The following is a 13,581-nucleotide window of genomic DNA, read 5'->3' as shown; positions in this document are numbered from 1 at the left end:
TCGATTCAATTTTTCATTTTTATTATATTTTTTCTTACAAACAAACTTATTTGATTATTGTATATGACAATATGCCAATTATCAAATCAATTGAAGATAATAATCATATTAGTCTTGACGACACATATGAACCGGATTTGGGATCTATAACCGGTACTATCAAAGTTTTAATTTGTTAAATTATAGTGGTTTATTGTTTATTGAGATAATGAAATTAATAAATTGTCTTTATTTTGCAGGTTCAAACAACATGAGATAGGATGTTGTAATTATCTATGGTTGGTAATTTATTGAGATAATAAATTGTCTTTAAATTATAGTAAATTGTCTTTACCTAATTGTCTTTCTAACAAAGTATCTATGCATACTATCATACCATGCTTAGTACACCAATGGTCCACTTGGTTTACATACTATCTTTTTTTACATTATTTCTTGATGTACATATTTTACATACTGCTACCAAATCTCATGTTTTGATTGCCAGTGTAACTATAACCAGAAAACTCATGTTGGACAACAACAATTATGAATATTGAACTGTTACTTAGACAACAAAGCTTCAGAGTTTGATCCTCTACAAGCAGGAAAAGACAGGATGATGTTAGATGGCAGCAATTCACTTAAAAAGGAGTTAAAGGTCGTAATTCTTTCAAAAAAATAAGACGATATGATGTAATTGATTTGATCAAATGAATTAGAACCATCACCTAATTTTGCTGGTTCTCCATTGCACTTCAAATCTGTGCTAATTGATATTGATGACATCCATGAAAGTTGACTCCCCCAAACAATGAAAACTAAGGACTGCCAGATCATCAATATATAGTGAACAAGGTGTCAAATGTCAGCAACATCCACATTTTTACTAAGTCCACAATGATGGATGATTGGACAAATAGGATTTGTCAAAAAGACTTTTTGTATTGATTATTTTGAACTTTTTCATTGAGTTTATTGTGGCCTAGTTTTATCTAACGGCATATGCATATTGCTATATTCATGTCTAGTAATTGCTTAGTCTTATTTAGTCCTAAGTATTTTCTAATGGATGTAGCTTGACAATGGTTACTGTAAGGATGGCAAATGTAGCTTGCCTTGGATGTAGTTGAAAGCTACTTGATCCGGATGCAACTGACGGGAGCTAAATTTCACAAGCAAAGTTTACTAATGTAGCAAAGAATTCATGTTGCATTCCATAGCTCTAGTCTCCTGCACTTAGTTATCGTACTAGATGATGTGTTATTCCTAGTTAGGCCATGTATTGTATTACAGTCGTTCAGACATTTTGCTGTACTAATTTGGTGTCTGGTATCTTAAGGTTTGTTAGTACTATAAACACTATGAGAATATGTCCCAACTTATTCTACAAGGTTGAATGCCAAAGGACGTTTGGCAACTAAGATTCCTGTTGAGAGAACTTGTTTTTGCCTAAGACATGTAACTTTTTTAGTACACGAGTCTTTTATTTTATGCTAAATTTCATTTGTTTAGTGAAGACAACTAATTCTAAATTAAGATTGATGGAAAGATACTTTTGTTTTGTTATAAGATTACTGATTTCAAAACTCACATGTTGTATAGATTTCGAGTAATATTGCACCAAACATGACTAAGTTTGTAAAGGTGTAAAGATCAAATTTTGCCTTCTCCATTTGCATTGCCAGGCCATTGGACAAAAATGAACAACATGTTTAGAACGTGAAGCTATTGTCAGGTGAGTCATCAAAGCTTTTTACAAAATGTTAGTCAATGGCCAATGGCCAATGGCCAATGACCAATCTTGATGCTAGTCTTCGAAAAGGCTCATCATATTCTGAATGTTTTACAAAATGTTAACTGAATCTCTGGCAGTGTGTCAGTGCTAGAAATTGTTTCTCTAATGTTCAAGGAAAGAAAATATTTTTGTTACTGATTTTCTCTGTTAAGAAAAAGAGTGAAAAGACCATTGATTTTTCAGAAAGAAAACTAGATCATGGCCCCAAGTTTTTGCCGGTTTGCGTGCTTGGTCTGAGCCATGAAACTTTGCTAGCCCTTACAACATGTGAAAAACTTCAACGAGCTTACAAGAAATCCAACAGTTGCATCTTTTTCATCAATAAAGGACAAGAGTTGCTAAATTGCACCATCTGTGCATTGGCTATGAATGAAGAACAACTGATTCCTGCTTTCACTAATTCACCATCTGTGCATTGACTATTATCCAGTAGTTTTTACTTTCGGCATACTTACTCCCATCACTTTTTAGTGCCAATTACCTGTACACTAAGAAAGAGAAGTAACAAACTACAAGTAGAAGGCAAGATAAATGATGTCGAAGTAGGAAAGAACTGATCACCTGAGTCTTTCCAACAAATGTAATGGGTTCCAAACGTGCAACAAGAGGGACTCTAATTGTACAAGATTAAATGTTAAATTACCATGCAGAAGTCTGTCAAATACATTGATTCAACTTTGTCAAATACATTGATTCAACTAATAAAAAAGTTTACTGTCAAATTCATTCATCCAATTAAATAAAAAAGTCTACCATAAAATACATTCATCCAACTAAATAAAGAAGTCTACCGATTAATCACTAATATTAACAGAGTCAATTTTTTTTTTAATCTCTTCACACATCTCGGCGATCTTAGCTGTATTACGACGATATTCATCAGCTAAATCTAGCTGGCTTTTTATCAACTTCGCTAGTTCTTCAGTCTGCTTCATTTTTTTACCAGAACTTGAGGATGGAGTTGAAGTTGAACCCAAAGTTTAGCTTGAACATTTTTGGACAGTAGGGGCAAAGAAACCATGTTGTCTCTCCTTGTATGAACTAAAAGCTCTTAATGCTTCCTCTTTACTGAGATATGATCTATGCAATGCGCCGCTATATTTGTTAACTTGAGTATTAGTTTCTTCCCAACTATCATAAACACTGGGATTCCGTCCAACAAAAACTACATATGTTTTTCCCTACATTACAATAAATAAACATTTCAAAAATAAATGCTAATCTTATAATACAGATTTTGAAATTCAAATAGGAAGCAAAAATCAAATCAAATGGCTAACCATTTGAATAATGAAATCCAGCTACGACACCAACCTATTTAATTCAATATAAAAGTTAAAATATGTTGAATCAAACATATTGCAAACAATAGAGAATTACATAATCCAAATATAATTTCCATCTGATTCTGTTAAGTGTTCCATCTATCTTAACCTACTTGAACATTATTCATTGCACTTGTAAAAACTTTGTCAAGTAACCAACACATGCACACTTGAGAAATCATATTAGTAACCACACAATATAGTCTGTCTTAAATTTTTAACCAAACATCAAGACTAGTTAGTTGAACTCGACCACTTGTGTGTGATTGTATCAAAGATCATCCTAATTTCTTAATTTCTCCAAGTATCACTTAATTGATCGAACTCGACCACTTAGGGAATAATTGCACCAACATGTATAATCTTCCTTGAGTAGTATAAGGATTCTATCTATACCAAATTTGAAAATTTATTATTCAGACATTGTGCTAAGTGTCAAGAATGGTGAACCAAATCCTTGGAAGAACATGGAGTTGAATTTTTATTTCTCATGTTTCTTTATATGTACTCCAAACTATATGCTTGGTAAGAGATGATATTTTAATGAAACTGATTGTGAAGGTGAAACTTGTAATGTGTGTAATGAACCTTGTTTGATACTATCCATTGAAGTGGAGGCTAACGTTAGTTAATACGGATGTCAAGAACTATGTGGAAAGAGTTTCTTATCTGCTAATTAATGGACCTTGTTCAAGGAAAAGATGAGAGGACATGTCGTCGCTTCTGCTAGGGCTCGCGGCAGAATAGAACCTGTCGCCGAAGAGAGGGATAGCTCGGCGCTTCTACAGGAGGGGACTCACGGCGGCGGCAGGAGAGGGGAGAGCGCAGTGCTCAGTGATGGAGAGAGCAGAGCTCGACGATGGAGAGAGCTGAGCTTCGCGAGGGAGAGAGCAGCGCTCGGCGAGGGAGAGTTGCAGCAGATCTCAGAGGCGCAGCAAGGGCGAGAGGCGCGGAGAGGGAGAGCTGCAGCGGATCTCAGAGGCGCGGCGAGGGAGAGCTGCAGCAGATCTCAGAGGCGCGACGAGGGCGAGAGGCACGGCGAGGGAGAGCTACAGCAGATCTCAGAGGCGCAACGAGGGCGAGAGGCACGACAAGGGAGAGCTGCAGAGGCGCGGCGAGGGCGAGAGGCGCGGCGAGGGCGAGAGGCGCGGCTAGGGTGAGAGGCGCGGTGAGAGAGAGCTGCAGCAGATCTCAGAGGCGCGGCGAGGGCGAGAGGCACGGTGAGGGAGAGAGTAGGTCTTGGGGACAGGAGAGAGCGGCGCTAGGGTTGAGGAGGTGGCAAGCGTTTTTTTGTTTTCTCCTCCTGCGTTGCTTTTTCTTTTTTTTTATCACGCACTGCTTTCTTTCGTTCATTTTCATTTCACCGCAGCTGACGTGGACGACACCGCATTTTCGCCGCAGCATAAGCACCGCAGCACATAAATTCTCATATATATATATATATATATATCTTAAAATGTATTAATTAGATTCACAAAATGACAAATATCATAACAATCTAGAAATTTATCCATCAATCCACAAGTATATATATATCCATAAATCCACAAGCATGACTAAAAAATACATCGACAAACCAAAAGTTTATCCACAGGTATGTATGCCCAAAAATCTATAATGTAAAATAAAATATTTATCCTAACGTACATAACCCATTTAGGCACCTAGATACGAGTAGATGAATTCGCTCTATTCACTTCTGACTTCATCATATTAAGATTGGTCCTGCTTCTCTACTCCGTGAGACCCTTGAGATTATAAATTAATCTAAATCTTATCCTAAGTAATCATTTAGCTGTATACTTGAAGTTCTGATCAGTGTCTGTTACTTTAACATGTTTTCTATTAGCTATGGATGATTCAGTCTATAGAACATAACTAGGAAAATGACTGATTAGAATGAATATATTCAAGCTAAAAAGGAAGATTAAAATTGATTTACATCTATGACATTTATTCACTGGTACTGGTTACATTTTTGTTCAATACATGAAATGCAATTGTGAATAATTGTATCTATTGGAGATGTTGAACATGCTCTTGACATCAGTCATAATGCGGGATTAGAGATGTTCATATTGATATAAATAATTTAATCTAGGCTAAATGCAAGTTATTGATGTCTCTGATTCGTTCTATAGAGCAGTTATGTAAGGTGTAATAATCTTCTTAGCAATTATTGCTCAATATGCTTGCTGTCGCACAAACCATTTACCCTAAAGTATGGATAGAATGCTCTTGTTTGGTCTTTGTGATTGATTGTTTTACTCTGGTCTTCGTGACTTGATCATCATATAGTATATGCGACTTATTTAGTCTTTGTAACTAATTAATGTTTTGGTCTAGCCTTCGTGACATGATCATATTGTAGTCTATGTGATTGACATGGTCTATGTGACCAGATAACATTTATGAATTAACTTGGACGAGTGAGAGATGTTGGAGATCGCTATGTTGCAAAAGATTTGCAACGTTATGTTGAGAAGATGATTGGTTCATCTCCCTCAACGTATATTGCAATTAAGAGTCATCAAGTCATCGATTACAAACAATTGCTTTCTTCTTATAAATTTATGCGCCCACAAGCAATCAAAGGGTGGGCATCGAGTAGGTGATTGAATTAGGAAATAATTATTATAAGTAAATAGTTATTTATTTCCTACTTAGTAGGGAATAATTATTATTAGAAAATAGTTATTTGTTTCCTAGTTATTAGAGAATAATTATTATTAAGAAATACTTGTTGTTTTCCTATTTTCACTGTAATGATATTTATATATATCATATGCTTTCATTAATAATATATGTGTGAATTCTATCGTTAATATGGTATCAGAGCGATAAGCTTAACAACAATTTTTTTAAAAAAAATTTCTTTCTTTTTCTCCTCTCTTCTGCGTTTCCTTTTTCTCACGGTTTTAAAAAAAAACCTAGCTTTCTTCTCCTTTCTCTGCCACTGACGCCAACGGGACTCGTCGCTGTCGCATCTTTTCTATTGTTCACCTGTTGCTGCGGCCAGAGGAGGCGTCGTCATCCAAAGGTAGCCCACCATCAGCCTTATCGCCATCAAAATAAAAGTTCTTGTTGTCCCTCCGTCGTCGACGCCCTTGTATCACCAGCCCCCCTTTCCCTACAAATTTAGCGACTCCACTGCTTCCTTCGCTTTCTCCTTCACGGGTTCAAGTCCATCCTGTGACACCTCCTTCATCGGTGTCGCCTTTTCTCGAGCTTTCTGTCCGACCGCTTCTGTGATCTCTTTAACTTTCTTAGAATCTTCTTTCTCCCCTATTTTCCTTTCTTATTTTTTTTGTCCTAAAAAAAATTCTCTTTTCTGACTTCCTCTTTTCCACCGTATAATAATTTTATTTTCTTCTTTCAAAAAGTCCATTAATAGTGAGGTTTAATTCCTCCTATTTTCTCTTTCTCTTCCTATTTTTTCTCATAGCAAGAGCAATATTATTATCTTTTTTCTTAAGTTTAAAGACATCAAATTTTATCCTTCTCTTTCTCCTCTCCTTTGTTTGTTTGTTTTTTTTTTAAGCAGCAGTCACATTATAGCGGTCTTTCCTTTATGAGTATTGTTTTAGCCATCTTCTGATAGGCCAAATAGCAAGTTTTTTTTTTTTCCAAATTTTGTTCAATAGCAGATTTTCTACATCTGCTCCAACATATGCAGCCTTCTCTCTCTACTGCTCTTATTCCGATAACAAGTCAGATTCCAGCCTTCAAACAACAACACCTCGTCTCCTTCTAGTTGTTGTCTTCTTTCATCAAAGGCAAAGTTCAACAAATCGTCGTTTTGTTGATCGCACTGGTGGATTTTGCTCTAAAAGAATACCCATCGATCGTCTTCTACAATGGTTGCCGCTAACGACATCACTCGCCCTCACAAATACTTCTAATTCATCTTCCAAACAATGCACGGTTGCGTGCTCTTCAACTAAGGCTGAACATTATGTCATTGCCTCTGCGACATCTGAGATCCAATGGATTAAGTCACTTTTGACATATCTGCTTCTTCCGGTTACCACGCTTACTGTGCTTTTCATTGATAATTTGGGTCTCCGAACTGCGAATTACTCATATTTCTTCTGAGGATCAGTTGGTTGATGCACTTACCAAGTCACTTTCTTTACCTTGGCTGTTTGCTATTTGTAACAAGATTTGTGTTATTTCTGGGACACAATCTTGAGAGAGCGTATTCTTAGAAAATAATTATTATAAGTAAATAGTTATTTATTTCTTAGTTATTAGGGAATAATTATTATTAGAAAATAGTTATTTGTTTCCTAGTTATTAGAGAATAATTATTATTAGGAAATACTTATTATTTTCCTAATTGATGTATTCTACTATTTTTACTTGCAATGGTATTTATATATACCATATACTATCATTAATAATATATGTGCGAATTCTATCGTTAATAGATCGTAGGCAAAGTGAAGAACATTCGGGCAGCAGAGGGTTTTGGTTCGTGAACTTTGCGGAGAGATTTTTGATATCGTTTCGTGATTGCTCTTCCGACATTAAGCGGTGACCAAGTTCATATTAGGAGATTACTGTGAATTATTTACATGCTTTATTTTATTTGTCATGCTGTTAGAAACGAGATTTGGAGATGAGATCCTCTGTCCCGAAAATGTTGTGTCCCTGTGTCCCAGCGTCGATCGGATGACTATGACATTTTCATGATGTACACTGTATCCTTGAGATGTGATTTAATTCGTCCGATCGGCATTGGGACATGAGGACAACATTTTCGGGACAGATAATCTCATCTCATTAAAAACGACATGGATAATCAAATGATGTAAACATATTTTGGACATCTCATTTTAAATGGGGTGCCCATTTGATTTTAATCAAAAATGAGGGGTCGATTTGATTTTTTTTTTTACCCCAAAATCTTTTATTGCACTATAGAATAATTTTAATTAAAATTATATTATTTTAAACTAATTTTGATAAAATTAAATGGATACAATTTAAATTAAAATTACTCCCCGTTTAAATCACTATATCCTAAAAATATATAGAGATCAGAGATTTTTGGATTATTTTATTAATCACGTGCTGCGCAACATGCGGCTCAAGTTAGCAGAGTTTCTCATAATCTCTCTTGCGTGCGCCAAACCCTAAAACCACAGTGATGCTTCTTTTACTTGGGATTGAAAAGCCAACGCCGCGAAGCTTCTCGTACCTTGTCGAGACCGCCACCCTCCTGCTCTCTCTCATCTCTCATCTCTCATCTCTCATCTCTCGGGGGCGCGATCGCAAGCGAAGACGAGACGTGAGTTCGATCTCTACTTCAGCTAAATGGCGGCGGCTAACGCGATCTCGGTCTCTGCTTTCGTCACCTCCCCTCGCCAGGTCTGGCTACACTTTCCCCATCTCGATCATGTTCTTGTTAGATCATAGAAGTCGGTAGCGAACAGTTTAACCTGATCCCGAAGGATCTGGGATTTTCGTGTATTGCTTCGATTTGCATGGTGTTGGTTTTGTGATTGGGTTTCGTCTTGGGCGGTGCAGCGATGGAGCATGAGGAGGAGGACGAGTGGCGGCGGCTATAAGCCGATGGTTGTTCGGGCGAAGGCAAAGGATATCGCTTTCGATCAGGAATCCAGGTCTTCCTTGCAGGCCGGTGTCGAGAAGCTCGCGGACGCTGTGGGAGTCACCTTGGGTCCCAGAGGTATGGCGGCTTCGTGTGGCTGTCATCTATTGAGAAACCATTAGATTGTTGGTTTTGCAGCTTCTGCAAGCACAGCTCTTTCCATGTCAAGAAGAGAACAAATAACTTCTCTTTTCGTGCTTTGATCATAACAATTAACTATTGTCATCTAAAGATTGAATATCACACATGCTTTTCTTTTACTCCTGTCCTACACTTCCTAATTAACTATTCGTTTTCCTCCAATTTTTTACCAAAAACAAAGGGAGGAATGTTGTTCTGGACGAGTTTGGGAATCCTAAAGTGGTTAATGATGGTGTAACAATTGCTCGGGCTATTGAGCTGGCTGATCCCATGGAGAATGCTGGTGCAGCTCTTATTAGAGAGGTAATTGAGCTTCTTTGCCTTTTCATTCACTTGGATGGTAGAAAGTAGGAAAGATAAGTAGTAGTTTTAGTGAGAGGAATGAAAAGAACAAAATCATATCATCCTTTCTACTCAGTTGTGTTTACTTTGTTGGAATTTCTTTCCCTTCATTTTCACCTGATTTGGGCAGAAATAAAATCAAGAAATTGAATGGATTTAATCTTTCCTCGTTTCATCTTCTTTCCAAGTAAAACAGAAGAAATTGAGAAATACGTCTTTTTTTCTTTTCAATCCTATTTTCAATGGTTGTTGCTTTCTGTGAAAGGTGGCCAGCAAGACCAATGACTCAGCTGGCGATGGTACAACAACTGCATCTGTTCTTGCTCGGGAGATAATTAAGTTGGGTTTGCTAAGTGTTACCTCTGGAGCAAATCCTGTTTCTGTTAAGAAGGGAATTGACAAAACTGTGCAGAAGCTAGTTGAGGAGCTCGAGAAGAAGGCAAGGCCTGTGAAAGGACGTGCAGATATCAAAGGTATTGGCTATTTACTACCAAATAAAGTGTTTGTACTGGTATGTGTTTTTATGTTTTTCATATAATATATGGTTCAGCCATCAAAGAAACATCTGTGCAGTGGAACAAGTTTGTAAACTTCACTCTCGTAAGCTTAGTTACTTTTTTCTTGGCAGCTGTTGCCTCTGTTTCAGCTGGCAACGATGAGTTTGTAGGTGATATGATTGCTGATGCTATCGATAAAGTTGGGCCTGATGGAGTTCTCTCTATCGAATCATCATCATCATTTGAGACAACAGTTGATGTTGAGGAAGGCATGGAGGTCTGTCATCTCAGACATGTTTTATCCTCTTGTTTTATCTTTTGATTGATTCCTTGTTGTTAACAACTGAGCATGTAATTTTTGCAGATAGACAGAGGTTACATTTCCCCACAATTCGTCACGAATCTTGAGAAGATGCTAGTGGAATTTGAAAATGCAAAGGTTCTTGTTACTGATCAGAAGATCTCAACTGTTAAGGAAATAATTCCATTGTTAGAGAAGGTAACACAGCTAAGAACTCCTCTCCTCATCATTGCTGAGGATGTAACTGGTGAGGCTTTGGCCACACTTGTTGTAAACAAGTTGAGGGGTATTCTGAATGTTGCTGCTATTAAAGCACCTGGTTTTGGCGAGCGCAGAAAGGCTATCCTGCAGGACATGGCAATTTTGACTGGTAGGCTAATTTGTTTCTTTTAGAACTTAATGATTTGGGATGAGTTAGTCTATTTTTCTACTGCAGAAGCTACTTATTTCATTAGGGATTTTTTAAATTAGCTTAGAAAATAATGCTTTAGGCAACAGTTAGTAGCACATATATGGTCTGGAAATCAAATAACCACATAAACTTTAGCAACCTTTACCTTTTCCTCTACATTAATGTTCTTCTGTCAACTATTGGTGTAGGTGCTGAATTGCAGGCCAAAGATCTAGGTTTATTGATAGAAGATGTATCTGTCGAGCAGCTTGGTACAGCAAGAAAAGTAACTATTTCCCAGAACTCTACAACAATAATTTCGGATGCTGCTACCAAAGATGAGATTCAGGCCAGAATTGCTCAACTGAAGAGGGAGCTTTCGGAGTCAAATTCTGTTTATGATTCTGAGAAGCTAGCTGAAAGAATTGCAAAATTATCTGGTGGAGTGGCAGTTATAAAAGTAGGTGCTGCAACAGAGACTGAGCTTGAGGACCGCAAACTTAGGATAGAGGATGCTAAGAATGCCACTTTTGCAGCTATAGAGGAAGGTATTGTACCTGGAGGTGGTGCTACATATGTTCACCTGTCAACAATTGTTCCTGGCATCAAGGACAGTCTGGAAGATCATGATGAACGTTTAGGTGCTGATATTGTACAGAAGGTGAGAGATATTGAATATCCTAACAACAAAATTATAAATTCATTCTTCAAGAATATGATTTGAATAGATTTAAGATGTACATCTTGAGAAAGGGTGAATAATGAATCTTTGTGTTGATAATTTTTAGTATAAATACCTAATAGCTTAAGCGTTGGTTTACTGGTCCCTCAATTACATGCAGAGTTGTTGTATTCTAGTACTGTTGTAACTCATGATCAAGTCCACTCATAGAATCAACCTGATCCAGTTCGATCCTGATTTTTGGTAACTTCGGGGATTAGTGCTCACTCAATCAGAGTTAACCATACTGTTGTGACATATGAACTCTAGTTTCTTGATGGAGTAATATAGCAGTTTTCCATATAAATAAAAACAATACTTTCTTCTTGAATCCACTCAAATTGTAGTGATTATGTGCTGCTTGGTGCATTAACTGTCATACTAATGTTAGCTTGTTAACTTATTTGATACATTGTGGTGGTAGATTGACAGGTATTTGAACTGCCATTGTCTTTTGTTTTTAGCTGATAGCTTTTGAGATCATTTACTACATTCTATCTTTGTCAATTTGAAATACATGCATGAATTGATTTTATACCTTCTTAGATTAGCTAATTTCTCTCATATTTGCCCGTGAATCGGTGAACTCTAGTTTATACAAGTTAACTAATACCGTTTGCTCAAGGAAACACAGTTGAACGGAAAAAAAAAAACATGTGAACTATCAAAGTGTGTTTAATTTCCCATACCAGCAAGTAATAAATATGCTTATATCTATCATAATTAATCTTGTGTGCCTATCAGTATCTTCCAGATATGGTTATGAAATTTGTTTAATATTCATCCATATTCATTTTCCAATTTATCTAAGTTATTTATACGAACACACCAAGATCCATCTCCTATATTCTTCCATATTTAACAGTATTTTTTGTAATGCTATCTACTGATGTTGGCCCTGTAAATATTTTTGTCATTTGAACATACCACCTAAATGTTGCTATCATGTTAGAGTTAGCAGCTTATTTGTAGGATAATTGCTAATAAGATATATTCTGCATCCGAATGATCAGGCACTAGTGGCACCTGCAGCTCTGATTGCCCAAAATGCAGGAGTAGAAGGAGAAGTTGTGGTCGAGAAGATCCTTGATAGCGACTGGGAGATTGGCTACAATGCAATGGAAGACAAGTATGAAAATTTACTTGAATCCGGGGTAATCGATCCCGCGAAAGTCACCAGGTGTGCACTCCAGAATTCTGCCTCGGTGGCCGGAATGGTTCTCACAACGCAGGCTATTGTGGTGGAGAAGCCCAAAAAGAAGTCTTCTGCAAAGTCACAAGCCAAAGGGCTCGCTGTCTGATTGCTCAAGCATTTCGACCTCCCTGTTGGTTTAGTTGAACAAGTCAGCTCCCGTCTTTCTTCTTCATCAGTCTTCTCCAGTTGTTGAGTATAATAAGTTCGGTTAATACTTTCCCACTGTTATTCCTTTGACGGCATAAGTTTCTTCAATCTCCTTTAGTTATCGTGGATCATAAATTTGGTTAATACTTGCCAACTGTTATTGCTCTGGAAGTACAAGTTTCATCAGTCTCTTCTTCTTGGTTATTATGAATCATATTTTTTATTAGCACTAGCCCACTGTTGCCATACGAGATAATACTGAGTTTCAAATTAGATTTTGTTTGATCCAAGTGAATGGATACTCTTCCCATCAAGCCTTCATACAGTGGAAAAACAGAGATGGAAACATCCAATTGAAATTTCAAAAAGAAAAAACATCAATGACTTGTACTATTTAAGGCTTTGAACAACAGATAGAATGAACTATTAAACTTGAAAACTTACTGTAATTAAAAGATAGTAAAGAATCAAATTCAGACCTCCAAAATACTGTGGAGTTGAAATCGATGTCTACTTGCTTATTTCCTCCATCATCGTTTCTTTCATAAGCATCGACCTGTGGAGATGAAGAAAGATCGCTGATTCATGCAAGCATTTATGTTTGATTATGTACCAAGAACAGCACGCTTCAATTACATTCTTAAAATGAGAATGCAATTAAGTCTAGAAATACTATATCTACACCGAACTCGTACATCAGATTGCTAATATCATGCATTCGAATTCTTGACTGTGAGAGTTGTAAGTATATCCGACGAGTGACTCTGAGAATGACCCGAAACAGATCTGAAACCTACTATTTGAAAATAATTTGCAGTTGAATTAGTGTGTGATTGCTCTTAGAAACGCCTACAGCTCCATGAATAAAGAGAAGGGGAGGAATATCATTTTCTATATTTTTTATTACATATGAGCTGCTTCATATATACACATTAATATATGTTAATTAAGGAATAGATCTTTAATTAATTATGATTAATTGCCATCGTAATCTTTTTTTATATATACATTAATATTAATTAAGGAAGAGATCTTTAATTAATTACGATGGATTACAATTAGCCTATTTCCATATATACATTAATATCTCTCCCAATCTTAAAGTGCAAAATCTTTTTGATAAAGGTGGA

General features: G+C 36.7%; 2 protein-coding genes across 2 annotated transcripts; both read left to right on the top strand.

Moving 5' to 3' along the window:
- Positions 1–3,803: 3,803 nt before the first annotated feature.
- On the top strand, positions 3,804–4,262 carry LOC122048717 (octapeptide-repeat protein T2-like). The gene has a single exon (XM_042610250.1). The coding sequence runs from the start codon at positions 3,804–3,806 to the stop codon at positions 4,260–4,262; it is 459 nt and encodes a 152-aa protein (XP_042466184.1).
- Positions 4,263–8,251: 3,989 nt separating this feature from the next.
- LOC122047256 (ruBisCO large subunit-binding protein subunit alpha-like) lies at positions 8,252–12,683 on the top strand. The gene is made up of 8 exons (XM_042608418.1): positions 8,252–8,475; positions 8,635–8,794; positions 9,039–9,160; positions 9,465–9,672; positions 9,828–9,973; positions 10,061–10,367; positions 10,598–11,049; positions 12,123–12,683. The coding sequence occupies exons 1-8, from the start codon at positions 8,422–8,424 to the stop codon at positions 12,408–12,410; spliced, it is 1,737 nt and encodes a 578-aa protein (XP_042464352.1). The 5' UTR covers positions 8,252–8,421; the 3' UTR covers positions 12,411–12,683.
- Positions 12,684–13,581: the final 898 nt, after the last annotated feature.

Source organism: Zingiber officinale, chromosome 2B, assembly GCF_018446385.1.
Source record: "Zingiber officinale cultivar Zhangliang chromosome 2B, Zo_v1.1, whole genome shotgun sequence".
Classification (NCBI taxonomy): Eukaryota; Viridiplantae; Streptophyta; class Magnoliopsida; order Zingiberales; family Zingiberaceae; genus Zingiber; species Zingiber officinale.
Note: the sequence above shows the minus strand (reverse complement) of the source record. Positions and strands in the feature narration are given on the sequence as shown.